Here is a 23,012-nt window from a genome sequence, read left to right as displayed (position 1 = left end):
ATACACCCATTTTTCTTTCGCATCGCTGATAATCTCCCCTAAATTGTATTGATGGTACAGTCCTCTACACAATCTGCACACACTATGCCATCTGATCTGTCTCCTACTGTGGAGTAGTCCTTTTTACGCATGAAATCATATTTTCACCTATAACTCCTATAACTCCAAAGACTGAAGGATTGCTCAATTTTTGTCACAGAGTTCCTCAAGACACATCGAACAATTTTCATGTAAAAAAAATAGCACAATCAAAATCAATTTTTTGTTTGTTTATTGTTTTGTTAATTTCTTATGTATTTTATTATTTTTTTCTACCTTTTGTTTTCTATTTTTTTTTTGCCAAAATTTGTTGCAGGCACTTTTTCAAGCTTATCTACACTAGAATTGATTAATTTCAATGGTTAAAAGTTGAAATAATCAAATTTATATCAATTTAACAAAAAAACACAAATTGCATTGGATTTGAACACGAAATCATGAATTTGAGCCGTTTTCAGGTCGACATACATATAGCAAAACATTACATAACTTCAGAACCGTGAACCCGGACATCGCAAATTTGGTCTCAAAATATGCCGGAAACTTCAATGAAAAAAGTCATGAAACGACGCGGCAAAATCTTTGTGCGTTGCGGAATCGTGGCGCGAAATGTCCCCCCCCCCCCCCCCCCCGTCAGAATAATAGGGTTAAGATACCGCGTTTTTGGACGTATATTCGCCCTATGGACTGTTTATATATACAAGTGCATATCACTATATAAATATATATACATACATATGTGTGCGTGTGCATGTGTGTATTATGTTGTATACATGTATATATATATTGACTAAGTTGTCCATGTGCTGGTGATCAAAAGTAAAACTGAAATCAAGTTCATGCTGTATTCACCTACATTTTATTTCAGCACACAAATTTTTGAGCGATTCACTCATTCTCAAGTTTTGATACTGAGAGAACAATTTTACAATTAAGTCATAAAAGTATTGCAACCACGTTACCAAGGATGTGCGCTTTAACGCATAGATGCTGGGAATCCTAGCACCCAGCGCGCATCCTGGCAACAGCGTTTTATTACGTCATAATACAATGACAAGTATAAAAGCATTGTACATAAAAACTTAGCACGATTGATGTGGAAGTGATTCTTCTGAAGACACAGCTGCGATGGTGATGTAAAATTTTGCACAATCAGCAGTATATTATTTCATGAGTTTATTCGACTCAAATTTTCGGTGTCCTATGTCTTCTTCAGGAGTCTGGACATTTTGTGAAATCAACATGTTCATACAAGTATGCCTTGGCCATGTACATGATGGGTGCTGTATTATTTTGTACATGTAAAACCATGACGGGGAATGAGAAACCAGCGGACATAACTTCATTTTTTCAGGTTTTTTAGTGCAAATTGGTTGCCTTCTGTTATGTTGATATCCAAAGCTTTGATGAAGACCTGTCAAAAGGTCAAAAGCTTGGTATTGACATGAAAGGCATTAAACTGAATGAATACTATGTCTGCTAGGTCCTCCTTCCCACCATTATACCATATACACTGTATACGTATGTATGCATATATTATGTATGCATATATTATGTATGCATATATTATATATTGCTGTAATGTAAAATACAAAATAAACCACCTCTCTCAGAATGCAAAGATGCTGTGAGACTAAATATAAATTTTACAGTCACAATGTGTGTAAACAAAGACCTGCCATACCTGGTAATAAAAAAAAAAAAAATAATGTAAACTCTCAAAAAAGGGACAAAACTGTCATGTCTGTTACACTCAGTGTCATGTCTGCTACCTGACATTTTAGGCTATGAGAAAAGAATGCACAGTAAAACTGTTCTAGAATACAACATTATAATTAAAGTTTGACCTAAAAGGTTAGTAGAGCAATACCAAAGTCATGTGCATTCTATCCTAAGATTCACAGGATTTTTTACTATGATTATGAGTATAGGAATAACTGGCTTGTTCATTTTGTGTCATGTCCTTTAGTGGCAAGAAGTGCATTTTCTCATCAACCGGTTCATAACATTTCCATGAAATTTCTTATGTATGTCACTGATAGTTTAATAAAATGTGTCTGATAAACTCAACAATTTAATTGTGCCTGCTAAATCAACTCACATGCAATGTTTGAATGTCAGAAACTGTCTGAATGTCATGTTCTCCATGCTGAAATTGACCTGTACAATGTACAATGTATTTCCATGCACTTTCACTTTAAATTTAAACCATGGCACATTATGACACAAATTAAATATGTGGGACAAAACTGGTAATGAGTTGGGCACAATAACAAGAGAGATTTAACCAGTTTTAAAGCAATCAAAAACTACCAACTACAGATTGATAGAGGTGCACTATGTAGAAACAGTAAATTAGGGAAACTGAAATTGGTCTTCTTTTTGATGTTGTCACTGTTCTGTACCAGAGGGTCCTGCCATTTATATTACCCCAGCATTGCTAGGACGGTACCCGTAGATGCACTTGAGTTGAAAGGGACATGGTGGGATGAAACACCCAGTCCAAGGATTTAAGCACTTGGGTCTTCTTAAAATTGAAAGTAAAGAGTCTTATAATGCATGAAGGTTTTAGTCACAGACTTTATGCAATTAATTAAAACTTATTTATTTCAGTTAAGAAACCTACTGCAAATTTCGTATAATCAGTCAAGTAGAATAAAACTTGGGTTGTATGCATATCAACACCCATTGCCGTCATTGCATAAATCTCTCTGTCCCTGAGTATAACACCAGGATATTGCATACAATATTTGGTCTGTGAGAGTTAACCCAAACTTTTTCTCTTCATAAACAAGCTAGTACGATTTCCTCCCGGTCAAAATCTAGTTTGACCAACTCATCATCCATCGCTGCATGTATGACACTTTCGTCAAACTGTGGAAAGTAACGTTTGAACACGGCAATAATTTCATCATGCGACTTGAGGTAAGTTTTCTTTATGCATCCATTCTCTTGCTCTTCCAAGAGTGTGGCATTGAATATCGAGACAAATCGTCCCTTGGGGTAAGTTACACATCGTATTTTTCTCAGTAGTATCATATCATCTTGAACTTGGGTATGAAGTATCTCCATTATTTCATCAAAATAGGACACTTCAACCGGCATGTTGTAATGGATGGAGGCGTAAGTGTACCATCCGTCTTTTAGGGTCGCCTTGAAGTAATTTGCTCCCACTGGATCACTTTCCGCATTGTGCAGGCGTAAGATGCGGTCATCTTGTCGGACAAATTTGTAGCGCAAGAAGGACTTGTGGTACTCGGGAGATTCCCTATCAAAATCCAGTGGGATCAGCTGGAATGTCGGCCAACCTCCGGCACCTACGTCTGCCATGTGCTGACTGCCTGCCCCCGATAAGTTGAAGATAATGATGGCCACATGGTCGCTGCTTGCACGGATGACGTCAGCGGGGACAAGGGTTACCTGGTAACCAAGAGCCTTGATCACCATGTAGCAGCCGATATTGTTGTGGTAGCAAGTGCCTCCAAGCTTCGCCATTATGTCATTCTTGATCTCAAGCAACGTGGGAAGATGTCTGTCCTTCTTGGGCGTAGCAATACTGACGACCGTCTGGTATGGTATATTTTCTTGCCAGGAATATAAGACTTCATTCAAGAGAGCGACTGGATCGGAGGCCATCTTGTCTTTACACGACGCCACTCCCAATGCTTCTCGAATGAACATAAATGCTTCCTCTGACGTCATCTCTGCATCTGATGCCAGTTCAGCTGATGTCATAGCAACATCCATCTTGGCCTTTATACACTTTGGAGGTCTGAATAAAACAAGAACAAACATTTTATTTTAATTAAATGCAACACAAAATAAGTGCCTGTTTTGACGTTCTTTTTAACAATCATTTGATCATGATACTATCATTTGCAATCATGTTCTTCTTCCATGATTTGGTATCAGCATTCACAGTGGCTGCTAATTTATCAAATGTGGCTGAAGTTGCCATAGCTCTCATCTTGGTACCCGGCTTATTATGCAGTCTCCTGCATACTAATTGTTGTTGAGGTTTTATGCCCGAGTGGATAAGAGTGCTCATCTCTGAATCACATGAACATGTTTTGGGTTCGTAAGTTCAAGCACTGTGAATTAAGCAAAATTGCCCTTCAGCAAGGTGTTTTGTCTACATTGCTGCTCTCTACCCAGGAGTACAAATGAGTACCTGGTAGAATGTGAATGTTTATGTTGGTTGATCAGCATGTGTGTGCGCCACCTGTAAAATGCCAACTAGCTGGATTGCTCCCCAGGGAGTGGAAAGTGAACACTGTTAGTGCTGGTTTGAAATGCTAATGTATCCAGTGACGGGGTAACGATTGTCTGTAAAGCGCATTGAAGTCTGAAATGCACTACCGGTACCAAAAACTAGCTGTTACACTATGTATTACTATTATCTGATATTATTATTCTATGTTCTAGTGCACTGATATCAATGTATAGTTTGTGGTGTATTTCTTTAAAGTTTACCAATTAATTCTGCTCCAGATGATAACTTCTGAAGTCCTGAACATGCTGAATAATGCATTTATTAGTTAAGAAAGTAGTATTCATGTTATACAAGATCATCAACGGCCTTATTGCTATCCCTGCTGCCCCGGCCACCATACCTGTATCATTCATCAGACCTGAGGCCTGTTTCACAAAGGTCGCACTTAGTAAGTCAGACTTAGCGCTAGTCAATCTTAGTCTAAGTGCGACTTTTTAAGTCTGTTTCACAAAGTCAATCTTAGGTTAAGACTGACTTATTCGATTTGAATAATAATGTACGAGCCAAAAATATGCAAATTAGCCATTTGTTGTCTGCTGATGAATTTTGAGTAATTTTTCTGGAAGGGAAATTGCTTTGATTTTCTGCAACTACGATCCATATGGCATTACTGTATCATTCGTTATTCACAGTGCTCATTTACTGACTCATATTATTTCTCTTTTGTACATGAATAGCCGCTCGTTTGATAATCATTTTGATTGGTAAGAGATGTTTTGTGCATGAGGCCTCTTTAATTCAGTCCCACATGTTTATATTGGACTGTGTGAAAGTTAGGATGAATGCAGTTGCTCGCGCAGCGCAGCTCCCCTAACAAAAAAGTCATGTGGTACTCCCTGTGGTACTTGTCGGTACCACACAATGTACCACACACTTGTAATGTTACCACAGGAACTGTGTGGTACTGTACCACAGGCTTGTAGGGTACTCCCTGTAGTACTTGTCAGTACCACACAATGTACCACATAAATAAATGTTACCACAGGAACTGTGTGGTACTGTTTTAAAGGCTCATGTGGTACTTCCTGTGGTACTGGTTGGTACCACACAATGTACCACACAAATATATGTTAACAAAGGAACTGTGTGGTACTGTGTCACAGGCTCGTGTGATACTCTGGGATGTACCACAGGGCAGTACCACAGGACATTAAAACAGGAAAGTACCACAGGACAGTACCACAAGATAGTATACACACAAATTGTCCTGTGGTATTTTGGGACGTATACCACACGACAGTACCACACGACAGTACCACATGAATTGTCCTGTGGTATTTTGGGACGTACCACAGGAGAGTACAACAGGAAAGTACCACAGGATAGTACCACAGGACAGTACCACACGACTTGTTCTGTGGTATTTTAGGACGTACCACAGGACAGTACCACAGGGCAGTTCCACAGGACAGTACCACAGGATAGTACCACAGGACAGTACCTCACGACTTGTCCTGTGGTATTTTGTGACGTACCACAGGACAGTACCACAGGGCAGTACCACAGGACAGTACCACAGGACAGTACCACAGGGCAGTACCACAGGACAGTACCACAGAGCAGTACCACAGGACAGTACCACAGGACAGTACCACAGGAAAGTACCACAGGACAGTACCACACGACTTGTCCTGTGGTATTTTGGGACGTACCACAGGACAGTACCACAGGAAAGTACCTCAGGATAGTACCACACGACTTGTCCTGTGGTATTTTGGGACATACCACAGGACAGTACCACAGGAATTGTCCTGTGGTATTTTGGGACGTACCACAGGACAGTACCACAGGATATTACCACAGGACAGTACCTCACGACTTGTCCCGTGGTATTTTGGGACGTACCACAGGACAGTACCACAGGGCAGTACCACAGGGCAGTACCACAGGACAGTACCACAGGAAAGTACCACAGGATAGTACCACAGGACAGTACCACACGACTCTTCCTGTGATATTTTGGGACGTACCACAGGGCAGTACCACAGGAAAGTACCACAGGATAGTACCACAGGACAGTACCACACGACTTGTCCTGTGGTATTTTGGGACATACCACAGGACAGTACAACAGGAATTGTCATGTGGTATTTTGGGATGTACCACAGGTCAGTACCACAGGACAGTACCACAGGAATTGTCCTGTGGTATTTTGGGACGTACCACAGGACAGTACCACAGGATATTACCACAGGACAGTACCTCACGACTTGTCATGTGGTATTTTGGGACGTACCACAGGACAGTACCACAGGACAGTACCACAGGGCAGTACCACAGGGCAGTACCACAGGACAGTACCACAGGAAAGTACCACAGGATAGTACCACAGGACAGTACCACATGACTTGTCCTGTGGTATTTTGGGACGTACCACAGGACAGTACCACACGAATTGTCCTGTGGAATTTTGGGACGTACCACACTACAGTACGACAGGAATTCCTGCGGTAATTTTTGATGTATACCACAGGAGAGTACCACAGGAACTGTCCAAAATCCCACAGGAAAATCATAATATGGTGCTATTCCACACAGATATAAGTACCACACAGCAAATTAAATTTGTAAGTACCACAGAAAAATGCTACAGGAAATTCTTTTTTTTTCTTAACATTTTATACCAGAGGACTATCACATCAGGAGAATATCAAACAGCAGTACCACACAGGAGTACCACACAGGAAAATTGTAAGGCAGAATCAACTGAAATTTATAACAAAAATACAAACAAACAAGCACATATTAATATTCCTCAATTAATTGATAGATGAGTTAGGCTGTGAATTATGAAATAATAATTGATTTGCCATTACTTATCTTGTCCTATACTCCTACAGTATTACCTATTTAGTGAAAGTGCTGATGTAAAGCATGAGAAATTTCATAAGGACTTCTGTGGTACTCCTGTGGTACTCGTGTGGTACTCCTGTGGTACAATGTTTTACATAGCTCATGAATATTCATAAAAAGCACTCTAGATTTTAAAAAATACATATATGACTTAAAAAGTCAAAGTATTAATGATGGAACTTACTTTGAACTTCATGAAAGATTGTCTAATTATGTTATGTTATTCCCAATATCATAGATATTGTTATGAAAGTGTAATTTCATATCTTGATAATAAAGTATAATCGAGTTAGTAACCATGCCTTAATGCTTTACGGATAGACGGCCATATATATATGTACTGATACGGTCGATGGCTATCTAGGAATAGAATATGACTATATAGATCTATTAGAGGACTAGATTGGCACTTGGCCATTAGACTCTCGTTTGAGGTTATATGTTAGGAGTAGAACAGGTTATTAAGTAGGGCCATGTTTGTCCTGAAATCCATCACTCACCTATCAGGAATATTCCTTGAGATGTGGCTAAAATTCTCCCAGATTTTTTTTTCGATCTATCCTGTGTGGTACTCTCCTGTGGTACCATGGAAATGCTGTGTGGTACTGCCCTGTGGTAATGCTGTGTGGTAATGATCGACCTGTGGTACTGTCCTGTGGTACTGTCCCAAAATACCACAGGACAGTTCCTGTGGTACTGTTCTGTGGTACTAGTCCTGTGGTACTGCCCTGTGGTACGTCCCAAAATACCACAGGAATTCCTGTGGTACTGCCCTGTGGTACGTCCCAAAATACCACAGGAATTCCTGTGGTACTGTCCTGTGGTACTGTTCTGTGGTACCGGTCCTGTGGTACTTTCCTGTGGTACTGCCCTGTGGTACGTCCCAAAATACCACAGGAATTCCTGTGGTACTTTCCTGTGGTATGTCCCAAAATACCACAGGACAATTCCTGTGGTACTGTCCTGTGGTACTTTCCTGTGGTACTGTCCTGTGGTACTGTCCTGTGGTACCGTCCTGTGGTAATTACCACAGGAGTACCACAGGACTTTTTCGTAAGGGTCGCAGCAGCTAGCTGGCACTGATGATCTCTGCATTCTGTACAACCATTCACATACACATTGCACAATGAACTGTGGACCTTGGTAGAAGAGGATTCGGGCTAGCCTCTTGTTGCACATGAAGAGAAGTTTTCTTTTCCAACTAGCTAGGGGTTGGCTAAACTACAGAAGTGAGTTTAGATTTCTAGCTTAATCTGTAGTGTTAGTCCTTAGGTAGGTACTTGAAATTATGTAAGTCTTAATTTTAGCAGGAGATGATTCATCGAAGGTTAGGAAAGGACTGAATATTATGAACTCTGTGTGTGTTGTACTGGTACTGTACTTCTACTTGTATTGTAATTTAGAGTCTGCCCATTACTACTACATTATTGTCATTAGACAATGTCTACATTACTTATTAGCCCGACCAGACGCTGTTAATACGCTGTACGAATACTGGGCTGTGTATAGTTATGTCTAACGTTACATATAAACTCTCAGTTCGTAGAAACATGGCTAACTATCTATGCCTAACACTAACACTAACAGTTAGTGTAGAGTCTGTGCACTGTGTCATTAATCAAGATACATGTAGGGGCGTAGTGCCACATCTTCATGATTTTGAAGAAAACAAAGTGCATGATTGCCCTAGACTGCATGTATAAGGTTAGTAAGAACCATAATAAATCATGGCTAATGGCTATCAATTGGTCGAATTTTAAAGTCCAATTGCTGGGCCCTGAGTTGAATTGGGAAGTAATTGATGAATTTATTTTGGAATGTGTTTGAGAATTGCATCAATCAAGATTAGGCATAGACACTACTAGACCTCTAACGTTTTCCGTGTATATGTTACTGTTAGCCTTTGATGCGAGGCAGAGGTGACTGTCTATTATTGGCTAACCGTTTCCTCTAACTGACACAAAATGCTGGGGGGGGGGGGGGTTGTTATGTCTTATTTTGTTTTGTTTTTTGCTTCCAGGAAAAAAAAAGAGCATTCATTAAGATGTTACTGGTACCGTAGTCGTAGAAATGGAAACTTGGCTAATTTCATTGGCAGTCATGTGTAGAGGTAGACCAATAAATCTGCCTCTTGTCGGGTAGCCTCGTATTTATACGGTCGCTAATGCAGTCGACCGTATTACAGACTGTACAGATACAATTAGGCTACCGAACAAGAGACAAATTTATCGGTCTAACCAGTTAGTGTAGATACATGTAGACACAGCCCCGTCCTGTACACAAGAGGTATAACATTTCTAACAAGTATAGGTCTAACTAATTTGTTAGGTTTTTCTAATTTGTTGTGAATGCATGATATTTATAATGGATAGGCATGCATTAATATTCATGGGTAAGCAGCTAAGAAGATAACACAGGCAAGAAAGGATTGGTAGAAACATAATTAATTTCCAAAGTCCAGATACCGGTACATGTAGATTATATAGCTCTTTACGAGCTAAAATTTTGGTTTAACTTAACAGTTCAAGCTATCAGTACATTTGTAGGTAGGGATCTATTTTCATGACTATTTTTAATTTGGAACATTGTTCAGTGAATAGTGTAGGAGTAGACCCTCTACGAAACTAGTGATTCTCTAGTTTGTTAAAAATACTGCCATCTCACTCAGGATAAGATAAAGTGGAAGAAATTAATGAATATTAGGAGTTGATTATGCTTTTGAACTTCCCATTTGGAATTTAAGTCTGACTTTACGCATGGCTTCAGGCCATGCGTAGAGTTACGCAGGACTTGGTGGGACTTACGCATGACTTAAGCTTTGTGAAACAGGATTCAAAGTCCTGCGTAAATTTACGCAGGACTTAGGGATTTACGCAGGGTTTGGGGATTTACGCATGAGTTAAGTCAAACTTAAATCTTTGTGAAACACCCCCCTGACCAGAGGCCACCACATCCAACTCTGGCAACATCACTGCAGAATTCTCTCTTATCAACACAGTTTCTTCCCAAGTGTTGTTTGCATCTGGAACGGCCTTCCCACAGCTGTGGTTTCAGCTCTGTCTCTCGAGACCTTTCGGAGCAGTTTGAAACCACTGACACTCCGATTTAACCCTCATACTAAGGAGGCTTTTTTTTTTTTTTTTTTTTTTTTTTTACTTGCACCACTAAGTTTATCTTCTTGCACCAGATGTGATGTTTGTTTGAATACTCTTTGAGAGTGATGTACTTATTGGAAGAAGGAGAAGAAGATCTTTTTCTGATGTCCCCCCCCCCCCCCACTCATACCTCACCACATGTCAATGTGTGTGGGACTGGAAGCAAGAGCACACATCCATGTGTAAAAGCTGACAAGGTTACCATAGTGTAGAGATAGTGTTACATTCTACAGCATAGAAAAAATTAGTGTGTGTGTGTGTGTGGGGGGGGGACATAAGGAAGTCTTTTGCTAACTGCGACCAGTCAGAACATGAAACATGTTCGAGTTCACTTCATGTTCGGGGCTGGTCGTAGTTCAACCTGGTCATCCTTTAGAAGTAATGAGTAAAATGTGCCTATTGAGCATATCGTGGATATTGAGTGAAAACAACTTCAGCTCTAACACTCTGATGGTTGCTAACATGCATGCTATGCATGCCTAGGTCCCTGGCCCTATCCCCTCCCCCTCCCCATGGAGTTTTGCCTGTTTGTTTGTTTTTTAGGTGATCCGAGTATCCTCTCGGATCACCTTCTGTTTTTGTACGGATTCTTTCTTCTTCTTCTTTTTCTTCTTCTTTCTCCCCAAAAGTTGTGCATCGATTAGCTCAGAAAGTCCTCTTCCTATCAATTTCAAACTTATACCATATATGTATCGTGTCCCAAAGACGACAGCGCAAGTAAAATCATAGTGATCAGTCGACCGTGACGTCACTATGACGTCATTATATGAAAACACATTTTCATGCATATCTCATTAATAGAATGGAATTCTTCGATGAAATTTACGTCACTTATATTTTAAGTCATGCGGATTCTACTCATATTCTCAGAATTCATATTTATTTTAAAACGCGCGCGTACGCGCGCGTTGAAATATTTGTATGCTCAGATCGAGCTCAAATTTTTTTTGCACACGTTTCAGACCATTTAGAGCATTTTTTGAAAAATTGAAAAAATTTTACGGACGCGTACGCGCGCGCGCATATACGCACGCACAGCTCATATGCAATAGAAATTTCCCGTTTTTTCACACTTATCGCCTGCCTGAAATGTCAGGGAATATGTCTACCAAGTTTCAAGTCAATCCGACTCAATATGACGTCATACGGGCCCGTCAAAGTTGAAATTCCGCGCGCGCGTCAATGGCGATATACAGTGCAACAATGCCAAAAAACCGCCAATTTTAAATCCGATTTTACTCGTCAGGATGGACGGTGACCCCCAATTTTCTTTACATATTCTGAAAGCTGATGAGTTGTACATGTCATTTCATGGGTTGGCGATGCTGGAAAAATGATTAAAAGATATCAAATTTCTTAATAAAATAAAAAGAGCAAATTTTCAAAATGACGTCATCAAATTACAAGTTCACTCGAGCGTATCTCACTTATCCTTGGCCAATTTTCACCCAGATTTCAGTATGTTGCAGCTTACTAAATGCTCTTTCATTAATATAATAACAACATTTTGATTAGATGACGGCATCACCTCGTAATATTGGATTGAAAATAATCTTGTCAAATTTGACCAGTTTACGTGTTATCTTAATGGGAGTGCAGTTTTTCTGGAAATGAAAATTGACATGACTTTCTTTTTCGAGCACTAGCTCACCTATGCTTCGGTGAATTTCTCTAAGATTTTAATATGTTGTAGCTGAGACTTTGGGCTATTGTAATATGCCCTTCATTTTGTCATACAGTATCGGGATCACGTCAAAAAACTTGGTTGAAATCAAAGCCTATCTTCGATATATTTTCATATTTCTTTCTTTTTCCAACTTTCTTTGCAATAACTCAAGAAAAACATACTCTATCACCACCATATTTTGCACATGTTTAGTTCATGTCACGTACATTATTTCATAAAATAACAACTACTTCATCAGACGCCATCTTGGGTATGTAAATTAGGGTCAAAGGTCATAAATGTTTCATCCTGTATCTTGGTGAATACATGTTTTATCTTCCCCATATTTTGCACACGTAAAGACCGTGTTACAAGGATCATTTCACAAAATAACCACTTTTTCCTCAGATGCCATCTTGTCTGTGCAGATCGGGGTCAAAGGTCATAATATTATGTACTTCTTTCTTTATCTTCGTTATGACGTGTTATCTCTATGGGAGGGAATTTTGCTAGATGTGAAAATTGACATGATTGTCTTTATCGAGCACTAGCTCACTTACCCTTCGGTGAATTTCTCCCAGATTTTAATATGTTGTAGCTGAGACTTTGCGCTATCGTACGTGTCCCCATTGTTTTTTATATAATGTCGGGATCACGTCCAAAAAAGTGGTTGAAATTAAAGATTATCTTCGATGTATTTTCATATTTCTTTCTTTTTCCAATTTTCTTTGCAATAACTCAAGAAAAATAGCCCCTATCAACCCCATATTTTGCACATGTTTAGTTAATGTTACGTACATTATTTCATAAAATAACAACTACTTGATCAGACACCATCTTGGTTATGTAAATTAGGGTCAAAGGTCATAAATGTTTCATCCTGTATCTTGGTGAATACATGTCTTATCTTTCCCATATGTTGCACACGCAAAGACCATGTTACAAGAATCATTTCACAAAATAACCACTTTTTGCTCAGATACCATCTTGGGGGTGCAAAGTGGGGTCAAAGGTCAAATATACTTCATTCTGCATCTTTGATAGTGTATACGGAATTCGGTACCCAAGATGGCAGGTCTGACTCCCTTTTCAGAATGAGAATCCAAACATCACACGACCAATGTCCCTAATCTTAGGTGAAAACTCGAATCATTGATTTAAAAAAAAAAAAAAATCGGATCACCTAATTTGTCAGTCTTGACAAATTCCGAGTCTAGTTTCTATATTACTATCATGTCTATGAATAATTATCATCATTATCATTATTATCATTCTTCTTCTTAATTCTTCTTCTTCTTCTTCTTCTTCTTAATTCTTCTTCTTCTTCTTATTATTATTATTGTTATTAGGTGATCCGAGTATCCTCTCGGATCACCTATTGTATCTGTACGGATTCTTTCTTCTTCTTCTTCTTCTTCTTTCTTTATTTCTCCCCAAAAGTTGTGCAGAGGTTAGCTCAGAAAGTGCTATGTCTATCAAGTTCAAACTTATACCATGTATGTATCGTGTTCCAAAGACGGCAATCGAACTAAAATCAAAGTGATCAGTCGACCGTGACGTCACTATGACGTCATTATATGAAAACACATTCTCAATCATATCTCATTAATGGAATGAAGTTTTTCAATGAAATTTACGTCACATATATTTCAAGTTATGTGCATTTTACTCATGTTCTCAAAATTCACATTTTCTCTTGATACGTGCGCGTACGCGCGCGTTGAAATATTTGTATGCTCAAATCGAGCTCAAATTTTTTTTACACACGTTTCAGACCATTTGGAGCATTTTTTGAAAAATTGAAAAAATCGGACGGACGCGTACGCGCGCGCGCATATACGCACGCACAGCTCATATGCAATAGAAATTTTCAGTTTTTTCACACTTATCGGCTGCCTGAAATGTCAAGGAATATGTCTACCAAGTTTCAAGTCAATCCGACTCAATATGACGTCATACGGGCCCGTCAAAGTTGAAATTCCGCGCGCGCGTCAATGGCGATATACAGTGCAACTATGCCAAAAAAATGACAATTTTAAATCCGATTTTACTCGTCAGGATGGACGGTGACCCCCCATTTTCTGTACATATTTTGAAAGCTGATGAGTTGTACATGTCATTTCATGGAGTGGCAATGCTGACAAAATGATTAAAAGATATCAAATTTCTTAATAAAGTAAAAAAAGTAAATTTTCAAAATGACGTCATCATATTTCAAGTTCATTCGGGCGTATCTCACGAGTCTTCTGTCAATTTTCACCCAGATTTCAGTATGATGTAGCTTATTTAATGTTCTTTCAAACATAAAATTACAACATTTTGATTGGATAACGGTATCACCTCGTAAAAATGGATTGAAAGTATCCTTGTAAAATTTGACCAGTTTACGTGTTATCTCTATGGGAGAGCAGTTTTTCTGGCAGTGAAAATTGACATGACTATCTTTTTCGAGCACTAGCTCACTTATGCTTCGGTGAATTTTTCCCAGATTTTAGTATGTTGTAGCTGAGACTTTGGGCTATCGTAAGTGTGCCCTCCATTTTTTCATACGACGTCGGCATCACGTCGAAAAACTTGGTTGAAAATTGCATGTGGTTTCGATGCAGCGTCATTTTGCTTAATACATAGGGCCTATGGAGCATGAAATAGGTCATTGCATAGCGCATCCGACTCGTAATCCTAAGGTCCCTGGTTCGATGCTCACCCCTGCCAGTTGTTTTTAAATTTTTTTAAACACTATTTTTTCTTCTTTTTCTTTAGTTAGTCTTAATCTCCTTTCCTAACTTTATCTTTTTCTGATTTTTTTTCATGCTTCTCCTTCAAATTTCTATAAAAATAACACAATTTTTCTTTATTTTTCTTTCTTTCTACTACTTTCTGTGCAATAGATGAACAACAACAATGGCTATTAATCCCATATTTTGCACATGTTTTGTTCATGTCACGTACATTATTTCATAAAATAACAATTATTTGATCGGACACCATCTTGGGTATGTAAATTAGGGTCAAAGGTCATAAATGTTTCATCCTGTATCTTGGTGAATACATGTCCTATCTCTCCCATATTTTGCACACGCAAAGACCATGTTACAAGAATCATTTCACAAAATAACCACTTTTTGCTCAGATGCCATCATGTCTGTGCAAAGTGCGGTCAAAGGTCATATATTCTTCTTTCTGTATCTTCATTATGACGTGTTATCTCTATGGGAGTGCAGTTTTTCTGCAAATGAAATTTGACATGACTATCTTTTTCGAGCAATAGCTCACTTATGCTTCGTTGAATTTCTCCCAGATCTTAATATGTTGTAGCTGAGACTTTGGGCTATCGTATTTTACCCTTCGTCTTTTTCGTACGATGTCGGGATTACGTTAAAAAACGTGGTTGAATTTAAAGCTTATCTTCAATGTATTGAGATGTTTCTTTTCTTTCTGCAACTTTCTTTGCAATAACTCAAGAAAAACAGCGTCTATCACCCTCAAATTTCTGTATCTTAGTAAATACATGTCCTATCTCTTCCATATTTTGCACACGCAAAGACCATGTTACAAGAATCATTTTACGAAATAACCACTTTTTGCTTAGATGCCATCCTGGCTGTGCAAAGTGGGGTCAATGGTCAAATATACTTCATTCTGTATCTACGTTACAGTGTATACGGAATTTGGTACCAAAGATGGCAGGTCTGACTCGCTTTTCTAAATGAGATTCCAAATATCACACGGCGAATGTCCCTAAACACAGATGAAACCTGTATGGTCATGCCTAAATTATGTATTTGTTGCTGTATCTTCGTTATCTAGTGTATACAGAATTTGGTACCAAAAATGACAGATATGACTCCCTTTTCTAAATGAGAATCCAAACATCACACGGCCAATGTCTCTAAACACAGATGAAACCTGTATGGTCATGCCTATTGCGATCAGGACTTGAATCATTAATTAAAAAAAAATCGGATCACCTTAATTTGTCAGTAATGACAAATTACAATCTCTAGTTATCATTATTATTATCATTTGGGCCTAATGTCCCCTCAGATGCTCAAAATTCATCTTAATCTAATTAAAAAGTTATTGATATCATGTTGTAGCCAAAGAGTTAAATTATATATTTCCAGTAAAGAAAATATTGAATTTTGCAAATTTATGCAAGAAATATGGCCTTCATTTGCATAAGTAAATTAAAAACAAACCTTATGTATGGGACAAATTAAAAATATTCATCTAAAATCAGTTGAATTTGTCCTTGACCTAGTTCCTTTATGGACATGACCCCTGTATGAGCTAGTATAATTTCCAATTGGTAAGACAAGGTCAGCACATTAATTATGCAAATTATGCACTTTCCCAGAACGAAGTGTCCCATACATAAGGATTTGAGTATTGTTTTTTAAGTTTTTTCTGAAGATTTCTAACATTGACCAATCATACTTTAGGAAGTTCTAATTTATTCACTCTAACTACAGATTAGCAAAACTAAATGTGGAAATTTAATTAGTCCTTCATCTTATATGAAAGTTTGCTTACCGGTACGTATGGGACAAATGCCTTACGTATGGGACATTACATGCAAAGTGAACGGGAAAACCGCCTTTTGACATGGATGCTATATGTCCTTACATTTGTATGGTTAATAGTTATCTTTGCACCTACTCTGAAGGATATGACTATATATCTGCCTCTCCTACTCAGTTGACCTCAGGGAGAGTGTAAGAACAGCATTATTGAGTCATTCTATGATTAAGAAAGGAAAATAAAGAATATTCATTTATACTTGTATTTTCTTATTTTCATTACAGGCTGTGCAGCTGGTCTTCAATCAACATTCCTCCTTTTAACATTTTGATATTGGACATTTTCTTAATTCAGTTATCATTTTCAACTTTACCTCTCTACAAAATGACTTTGTCCAAGAGAATGGGATTCTCTGAGTGTCAGTTTAGGTGCAGTATACTGTTCAGCATGTACTACAGGGTATACAGCCTCAAAAGGGAAATCAAAACAATTGTGCTAGTGGCGCTCATCAATAACAACATTACAGGTCTTTCTGAAAAGAAAAATCACTTGAGGTGACAGCAGGTAACTTTGTTATTACTAGAGTTGATAGTGAAGGAAAAACCCTACGAGAATACTTTTTACTTTGATTTGATGTTTCATATTTCAACTGCACACCCTCAGAATATGTCACAAGGTCATGAACATGATTTCTGAAAATCCTGTAAAATGGAGACTATGGTTTACATTTGCCATGAACCACAATATCAATAAATGGGTACTGGTTCTGTGGTTGGAGTGCTAAAAACACAAATTACACAAACAAATAGGGAATTCAATTTTCTTTTCTTTTTTTTGTGTTTGAAGAGACAGATGTGCTCTGAGACATCTCCATCAACTCATACTTACTTTGTACCCCACATCTACACAATCATCAACATGCATTGCTATCTTGTAGTGTATGATCAAATGTGACCCTGCACCTCAAAACAAACAAAAAGTCGCCAGACATGAATTTTTAGTTAAGACCATATTCTGAAAGAGCAGACTTTAAGCTTTGAAATGATGTTTAACTCAAATCAAATGGACTCTCCTAACCTATCTAATTATTGAAAAGAAAGCACAAACTCAGCAAAAGTGTGAACTGAGAAAAGAGGCTCTGAAGTACAGTGTCTATTCAAGCGCTTAATCTTTACGTGTACCAAACCGTGCTGGATGTGCGATGAATGGGACAAAAAACAGGAAGTAAACCACCAGAGTAACAACAATGAAGGGATTATCAGATTAAACTGAAATTAAGCATGCCTCATTAACTTATTCTGTCCATAATTAATGCCAACTTTCAAAGCAGTAACACTATCCTTTCAAAAGTTATTAGAGTTGAAAGTGAAGAGTGTGGACAAGGTTTTTCAGAAATGAAAAAGGGATTCTAAAGACACACCTAATCACACTATTCTACCAAAAATGTTCGAGATAAACTGCTAAAAAACACACTTTCCTGCCCGTTTTATGATACCAAATTTTAGCATAGTGTAAAAGAAGACCCGCTCTTTCAGAAAATATGAAAAAGTCAAGTTCGGCTAGGTTGACCCATTTCACTTATTTTCAGTCCTCACGCAAAATCAGTGTGTGCGACTTTACATTCGTTTTGAGGTGCACGGTCACAAATGAGGTTATTAGAATTTATCAAAATTGTAAGTTTCAGATCAGTGAGTTTTTTAAGTGCTTAAAATCTAGAATTACATTTTCTCTTAAGATTTGAATACAGAAATGATAATCTTTCCTGTATCACTACACAAGCATGTTGTTTGTATGTATGTACAAAGTATTACATAAACACAAATTTTGTCATCTTTGGTTTCATAGACCTGAAGCCAAGCAATTTGAAAAAAAAAGAAGCCAGCATTGGTACATACATTCTTCTATCTCTTTGTTCTACCATGGCTTTTAAGATCTAAAAGTTTCATTAGAACTCAATTGATTTTGCAGAAGCTAAAATTCACATGGCAAAACATGATGATTAGAGAGCAAAATGAATTACTCTTGTTGTTGTGTTTTGTGCTGCATTTCAAACAATTATAAAGCTCTATGAAAACTTAGACAACTTGCAAGGTAAGCCTAGAACTACTGAAAGTACCAACTTCAAACTGTATTTGCAAATTACATTGCACACTGAACATTAAATTTGATTTTACAGTTGACATTATCAAGACTACAAGTTACTCATGGTACATGTGCATGTACAGATGCTACATCAAGGTCGCAAGCTAGAATACGCACATTTTTTTTTTTTCCATTTGATAAAAAATATTGACCAGAGTATTGCAAATGGGCGAGAAATAGAGTGTCAGTATATACGGGTACTGTATCTGTATGTGTAGACATCATGAGGACAGTGTTAATGCATGATGGAATCCAAACTAAGACATTTGATTGTGAATTGGTAATTACTTTTATTTGTCTTATTTTAGCTTTTGTTAGGTACCTGAACCGGGAAAGTACCCACTTACTCTATTTCATTTGTTACATGTTGTACATGATTTGTGGAACTGAATATGACACTATGGGGAAATTTAAAGTCATTCCCATGAATGAATACACTTGTGCACTAAAGACAAATGTCCCATACGTAAGTTGAGCCATGTCCCATATACGTAAGGTGTACTTTCGTTAATTAAACCAACTTCATGAAAATATGCGTTATTCTTTTGCAGTGAAACTTTGCTGGCAGATACTTCAGTATTGTACCTTTCTTCACTTCTAAACAGAACTTGATCAGTACGGTACTTTCAGAGAATTTTCAATTTAAACTTTATTTTGAAAAATCCAGTTTTTCTCTGGTCCCATACGTAAGTTGCCATATTTTTCTTCATAAGATAATTAACCCAAGGTCAAATGACATCAAACTTAAACACAATATTCTTCTCAGGGCTACCAGTCCTCCTGATGATAAACAGTAAAATCTAAGAGCTCCTTCATTACTTTTCAGAGGTTTGAAATTTCTAAATGTCCCATACAATACAATAATACGTAGTCGTATAAGGTGCGCGATATCTTGGACTTGCCCTAAAATTAATAGATGAGCACTGCGAGTGTGAGTGTGATAACTCATGTTTGATTCACAAATAGACTTGATCTCTGAACTACAGTAGTACAGAGTCTCCTTTGATAGACATTAATTAATTAAATCTAATCCATCATTCTCGGTAAAGTATTTAAAAAAAAAAAAAAAACTTTTCTAGACTAACAGTAAGGTACAGACTGGGTATGACCAAGACCTAAGTTTGAGTAAACAGTACCGGTAGGTGTTAGTGTGTAATTCAAGCCGGGTCTACTAGAAACCCTGGGCATTGTAAATTCCTAGTAAAAATTTTACTTGTTACATGCATATTGGATGTCATTGCATTGGCACATTTGACATAAACAGTACGGTAGGCCTAACGTTGGCTTATGCTTACCCTGACCAACAAACGCCTGCGCCTGTCGCGACTTACAGTTACACTTGTGTAATTCACAGCAACAGGGCTGTGTATACTGTAGTTGTGCCTTAACTGCGACCAGCAGCCCCATTACGCTACGCGGACAATGGGGCTGCTGGTCGCAGCTAGTTAAAAGTTAGGCTAACGTTACATGTAATTTAGGCCCTATGTAAACTGGTAAAATAAAAATTTACAGTGTTCCCTGGCTGGCTAAAAATTATTCGTATCGCCATTGGTCGGGACAAGCTTTGGAGAAGCAAACGAACCCACCGAGTTTAAGTTTGAAACCATATCACCTGACTATGACCTAGATCCTACAGTCTACCTGTAAACTAGAATTCTAGTCGATATATGGACAAAGGCAAAGCTTTTTAACCTTTTATAATCAGAGTGAAAATGACAAGGTACAACATGACAACATAATCTATTAGTGGGACTGTGAAGACTACACAGCTGCCATACTGCGGCCGCGGGCGAAGAAATTGAATGACGTTTTACGTGTTTGGACTTTGCATCCTAAATGTACTGTTTGTATACACTAGTATCAAAGTCGGCAAAACATGGCCCCGTCTCCCTTACCTTTTTAAAGTATAATATGCTGCTAAATGTCATAGAGGTACTTTTCAATTCGGTGTGGTGAACAGACGACAATTAGGTATCTTCAGGCTCGTTCAGTGTTAGGCAATAATAAAAAGATCCATTTTTTTTTTTCAATGATTTCTAAATTATGAGGTGTGGCAATTTGGTTATAATCAGTTGATTTTGGTGACTGATTGATACAACAATTTTTTTGTCTCTGAGATCATAGCTCCCTGGTGAAACAACTGAGGAAGTTGACGAAGAGACGGAGTTCCAAATGGTTGTTACTACCTGGGTCCCGTTGCATAAAACTTTTTTAGCAACCTTAAAAATTCAGGTTGGGATATTTGCCCAACCTGAATTTTTTAAGGTTGCTAACCTAACAATGTAAAATCCGTTGCATAAAAACTGTGGTTGGGAGCTTCCAACCGGAATTTTGTGATTTCAACCGGAAAAAAATCCGGTTGGAGTTTTATGCAACGGGCCCCTGGAGGTCATATTATTTAAAGGACAAGCTCACCTTGAATAGACATGTGGGTTGAGTGAATGCAGCAATATTAGTAGAACACGTACATCAGTGAAAGTTTGAGGAAAACCGGACAATCCGTTCAAAAGTTATGAATTTTTGAAGTTTCTGCTCAGTCATGGCTGGATGAAAAGACTTCTATAGCTTGTGATGTCACATGTGTACAACGTTATAAAGAAAGAATAAAGAAAATTCAACATATTTCCATTTTTCTTGCATAACAAAAGAACACTTGACTTCTCTCTTTCAGAAGGCAGGGGGAATATAGTCTTCTTATCCAGCAGTGACTGCGTAGATACTTTAAAAATTCATACCGGTAACTTTTGAACGGATTGTCCGATTTTCCTCAAACTTTCACTGATCATGTGTTCTACTAATATTGCTGCATTCTCTCAATACTTATGTATAATAATTATGAAGGTGGACTTGTCCTTTAATTTAGTTTTTAACATCGTGATGTGTTTTTGATGGTATTTGCCCCTCATGAGAAGTTGCACATTGAAGGGTTGTACTCTCAAAGGAACACTTCTTGAAAATGATGGTCAGTGGGTTTTTTTTTTTTTTTTTCAAAAATAAATCTTGCAGTGTTGATTATAATAGTTCTTCAGAAGATGAATGCATAGATGCAGGCACCTCATATAATCATCACCTTTTTTTGCCTACAAAGCATGGCCGGGTCGACCTCGGAACTGTATGGGGGGGGGGGGGGGGTGGCGGCGTGGGTGCTCGAGCCCCCCACTCTTTGTGCACCATTCAAAATATTTTCACATAGGGCCTAAGGTGTCATCACTTTGGCTCCCCCTTTTTTTTTTCTAAAATAGAGATCCTGAAGAAACCCTGACGTGGAAAGGTAGGGGTCCTTTTTGTGTGTGTGTTACTTGTTAGCTCATCAAACCCGGAAGTGGGCCCAACTTTTGAAAACGCTCCGCCGGCCCTGCAAATTAAGTACTGTAAACACTTTGATTTATCAAGCAGATTACTTTATGTACCAGTATGTTGAGCTATTTCAGTGCGGTAGATAGCCCAAACAAAGAAATACAAATGTTGTATAGGCCTACATCAAAATTCCACAACCATTCAAAGTTGCGTGTTACTGATGACTATACTGTATGCCCTATACCACAAGAATATAACAAGAAAACAAATTGTAGTAAAGCAGAGTTAGAGGTGGGGTAGGGGGTGGGGATGAGGGGGAAGAAGAAGGGAGGAGGGGGGGGGGGGGATTTGACAGAAGTACAGTAGATCAACATAAACCAGCAGAGTTTGTATATGGGATGGGCTTCCCATTGACTTGTGTGCATTTCATGCATACTCTAGGGCTCACACGGGTGTTGATCCCCATATAGAGACGTGTGTAAAAATTCAAAATTCAATGAAATTCTGTAAAAAAGCTGGGAGAAATGAGGTGTTTTATCTTCACTAACCTGGATAAGTGAGCTATACCCTGTCATCCATCAAATTTCAAAGGCGGGTTTTTCATCTCAAACTCTGTCCAAGGGTCCGCAAAGCCAGACTACGAGTTCTTTTCACTTAAAAGTCTCCTACTTTCTGTACATGCACCCAATGAAATATAGTCCCTTTAAATTCAAAGCGAAAAGGATATTTCATTCTCATCCGACTCATGTTTGAAACAAGCTTGATTATTTTCTGTAAATTTATAATTATTCACATAAAAGGCAGGAACATTTCATTGCGCTTTTATCTGGGGCCTAATTTTAACTAGCAGAGAAGGGGTAATTGTCACTGGAGGTAATGCTCGTTGGCAATGTACCAAGGAGGTGGGAATCTCTTCCCACCCCCTGATTATACCAGTTGTTAATGCCCAATAAATGAACCATAGCAATTCAGAAATGAGTGTTTAACAGTAAAATCGCATCAATGAAACGCTTAAACACAACTGGTGGCAGTGATAAGCATTGTCCAAATAGATACAGTATCTATA

The 23,012-nt window shown here is 38.2% G+C and overlaps 1 protein-coding gene across 1 annotated transcript; it reads right to left on the bottom strand.

Moving 5' to 3' along the window:
• Positions 1 to 791: 791 nt before the first annotated feature.
• On the bottom strand, positions 792 to 20,608 carry LOC140226298 (uncharacterized). Its single transcript, XM_072306796.1, has 2 exons — positions 20,545 to 20,608; positions 792 to 3,811 (listed from the first exon to the last, which is right to left on the bottom strand). Exon 2 carries the CDS (start codon positions 3,784 to 3,786, stop codon positions 2,824 to 2,826), a length of 963 nt encoding a protein of 320 aa, XP_072162897.1. The 5' UTR covers positions 3,787 to 3,811; positions 20,545 to 20,608; the 3' UTR covers positions 792 to 2,823.
• Positions 20,609 to 23,012: the final 2,404 nt, after the last annotated feature.

The sequence above is a fragment of the Diadema setosum genome, chromosome 3 (genome assembly GCF_964275005.1).
Source record: "Diadema setosum chromosome 3, eeDiaSeto1, whole genome shotgun sequence".
NCBI lineage: Eukaryota > Metazoa > Echinodermata > Echinoidea > Diadematoida > Diadematidae > Diadema > Diadema setosum.
This window is presented reverse-complemented; position numbering and strand designations above follow the sequence as displayed.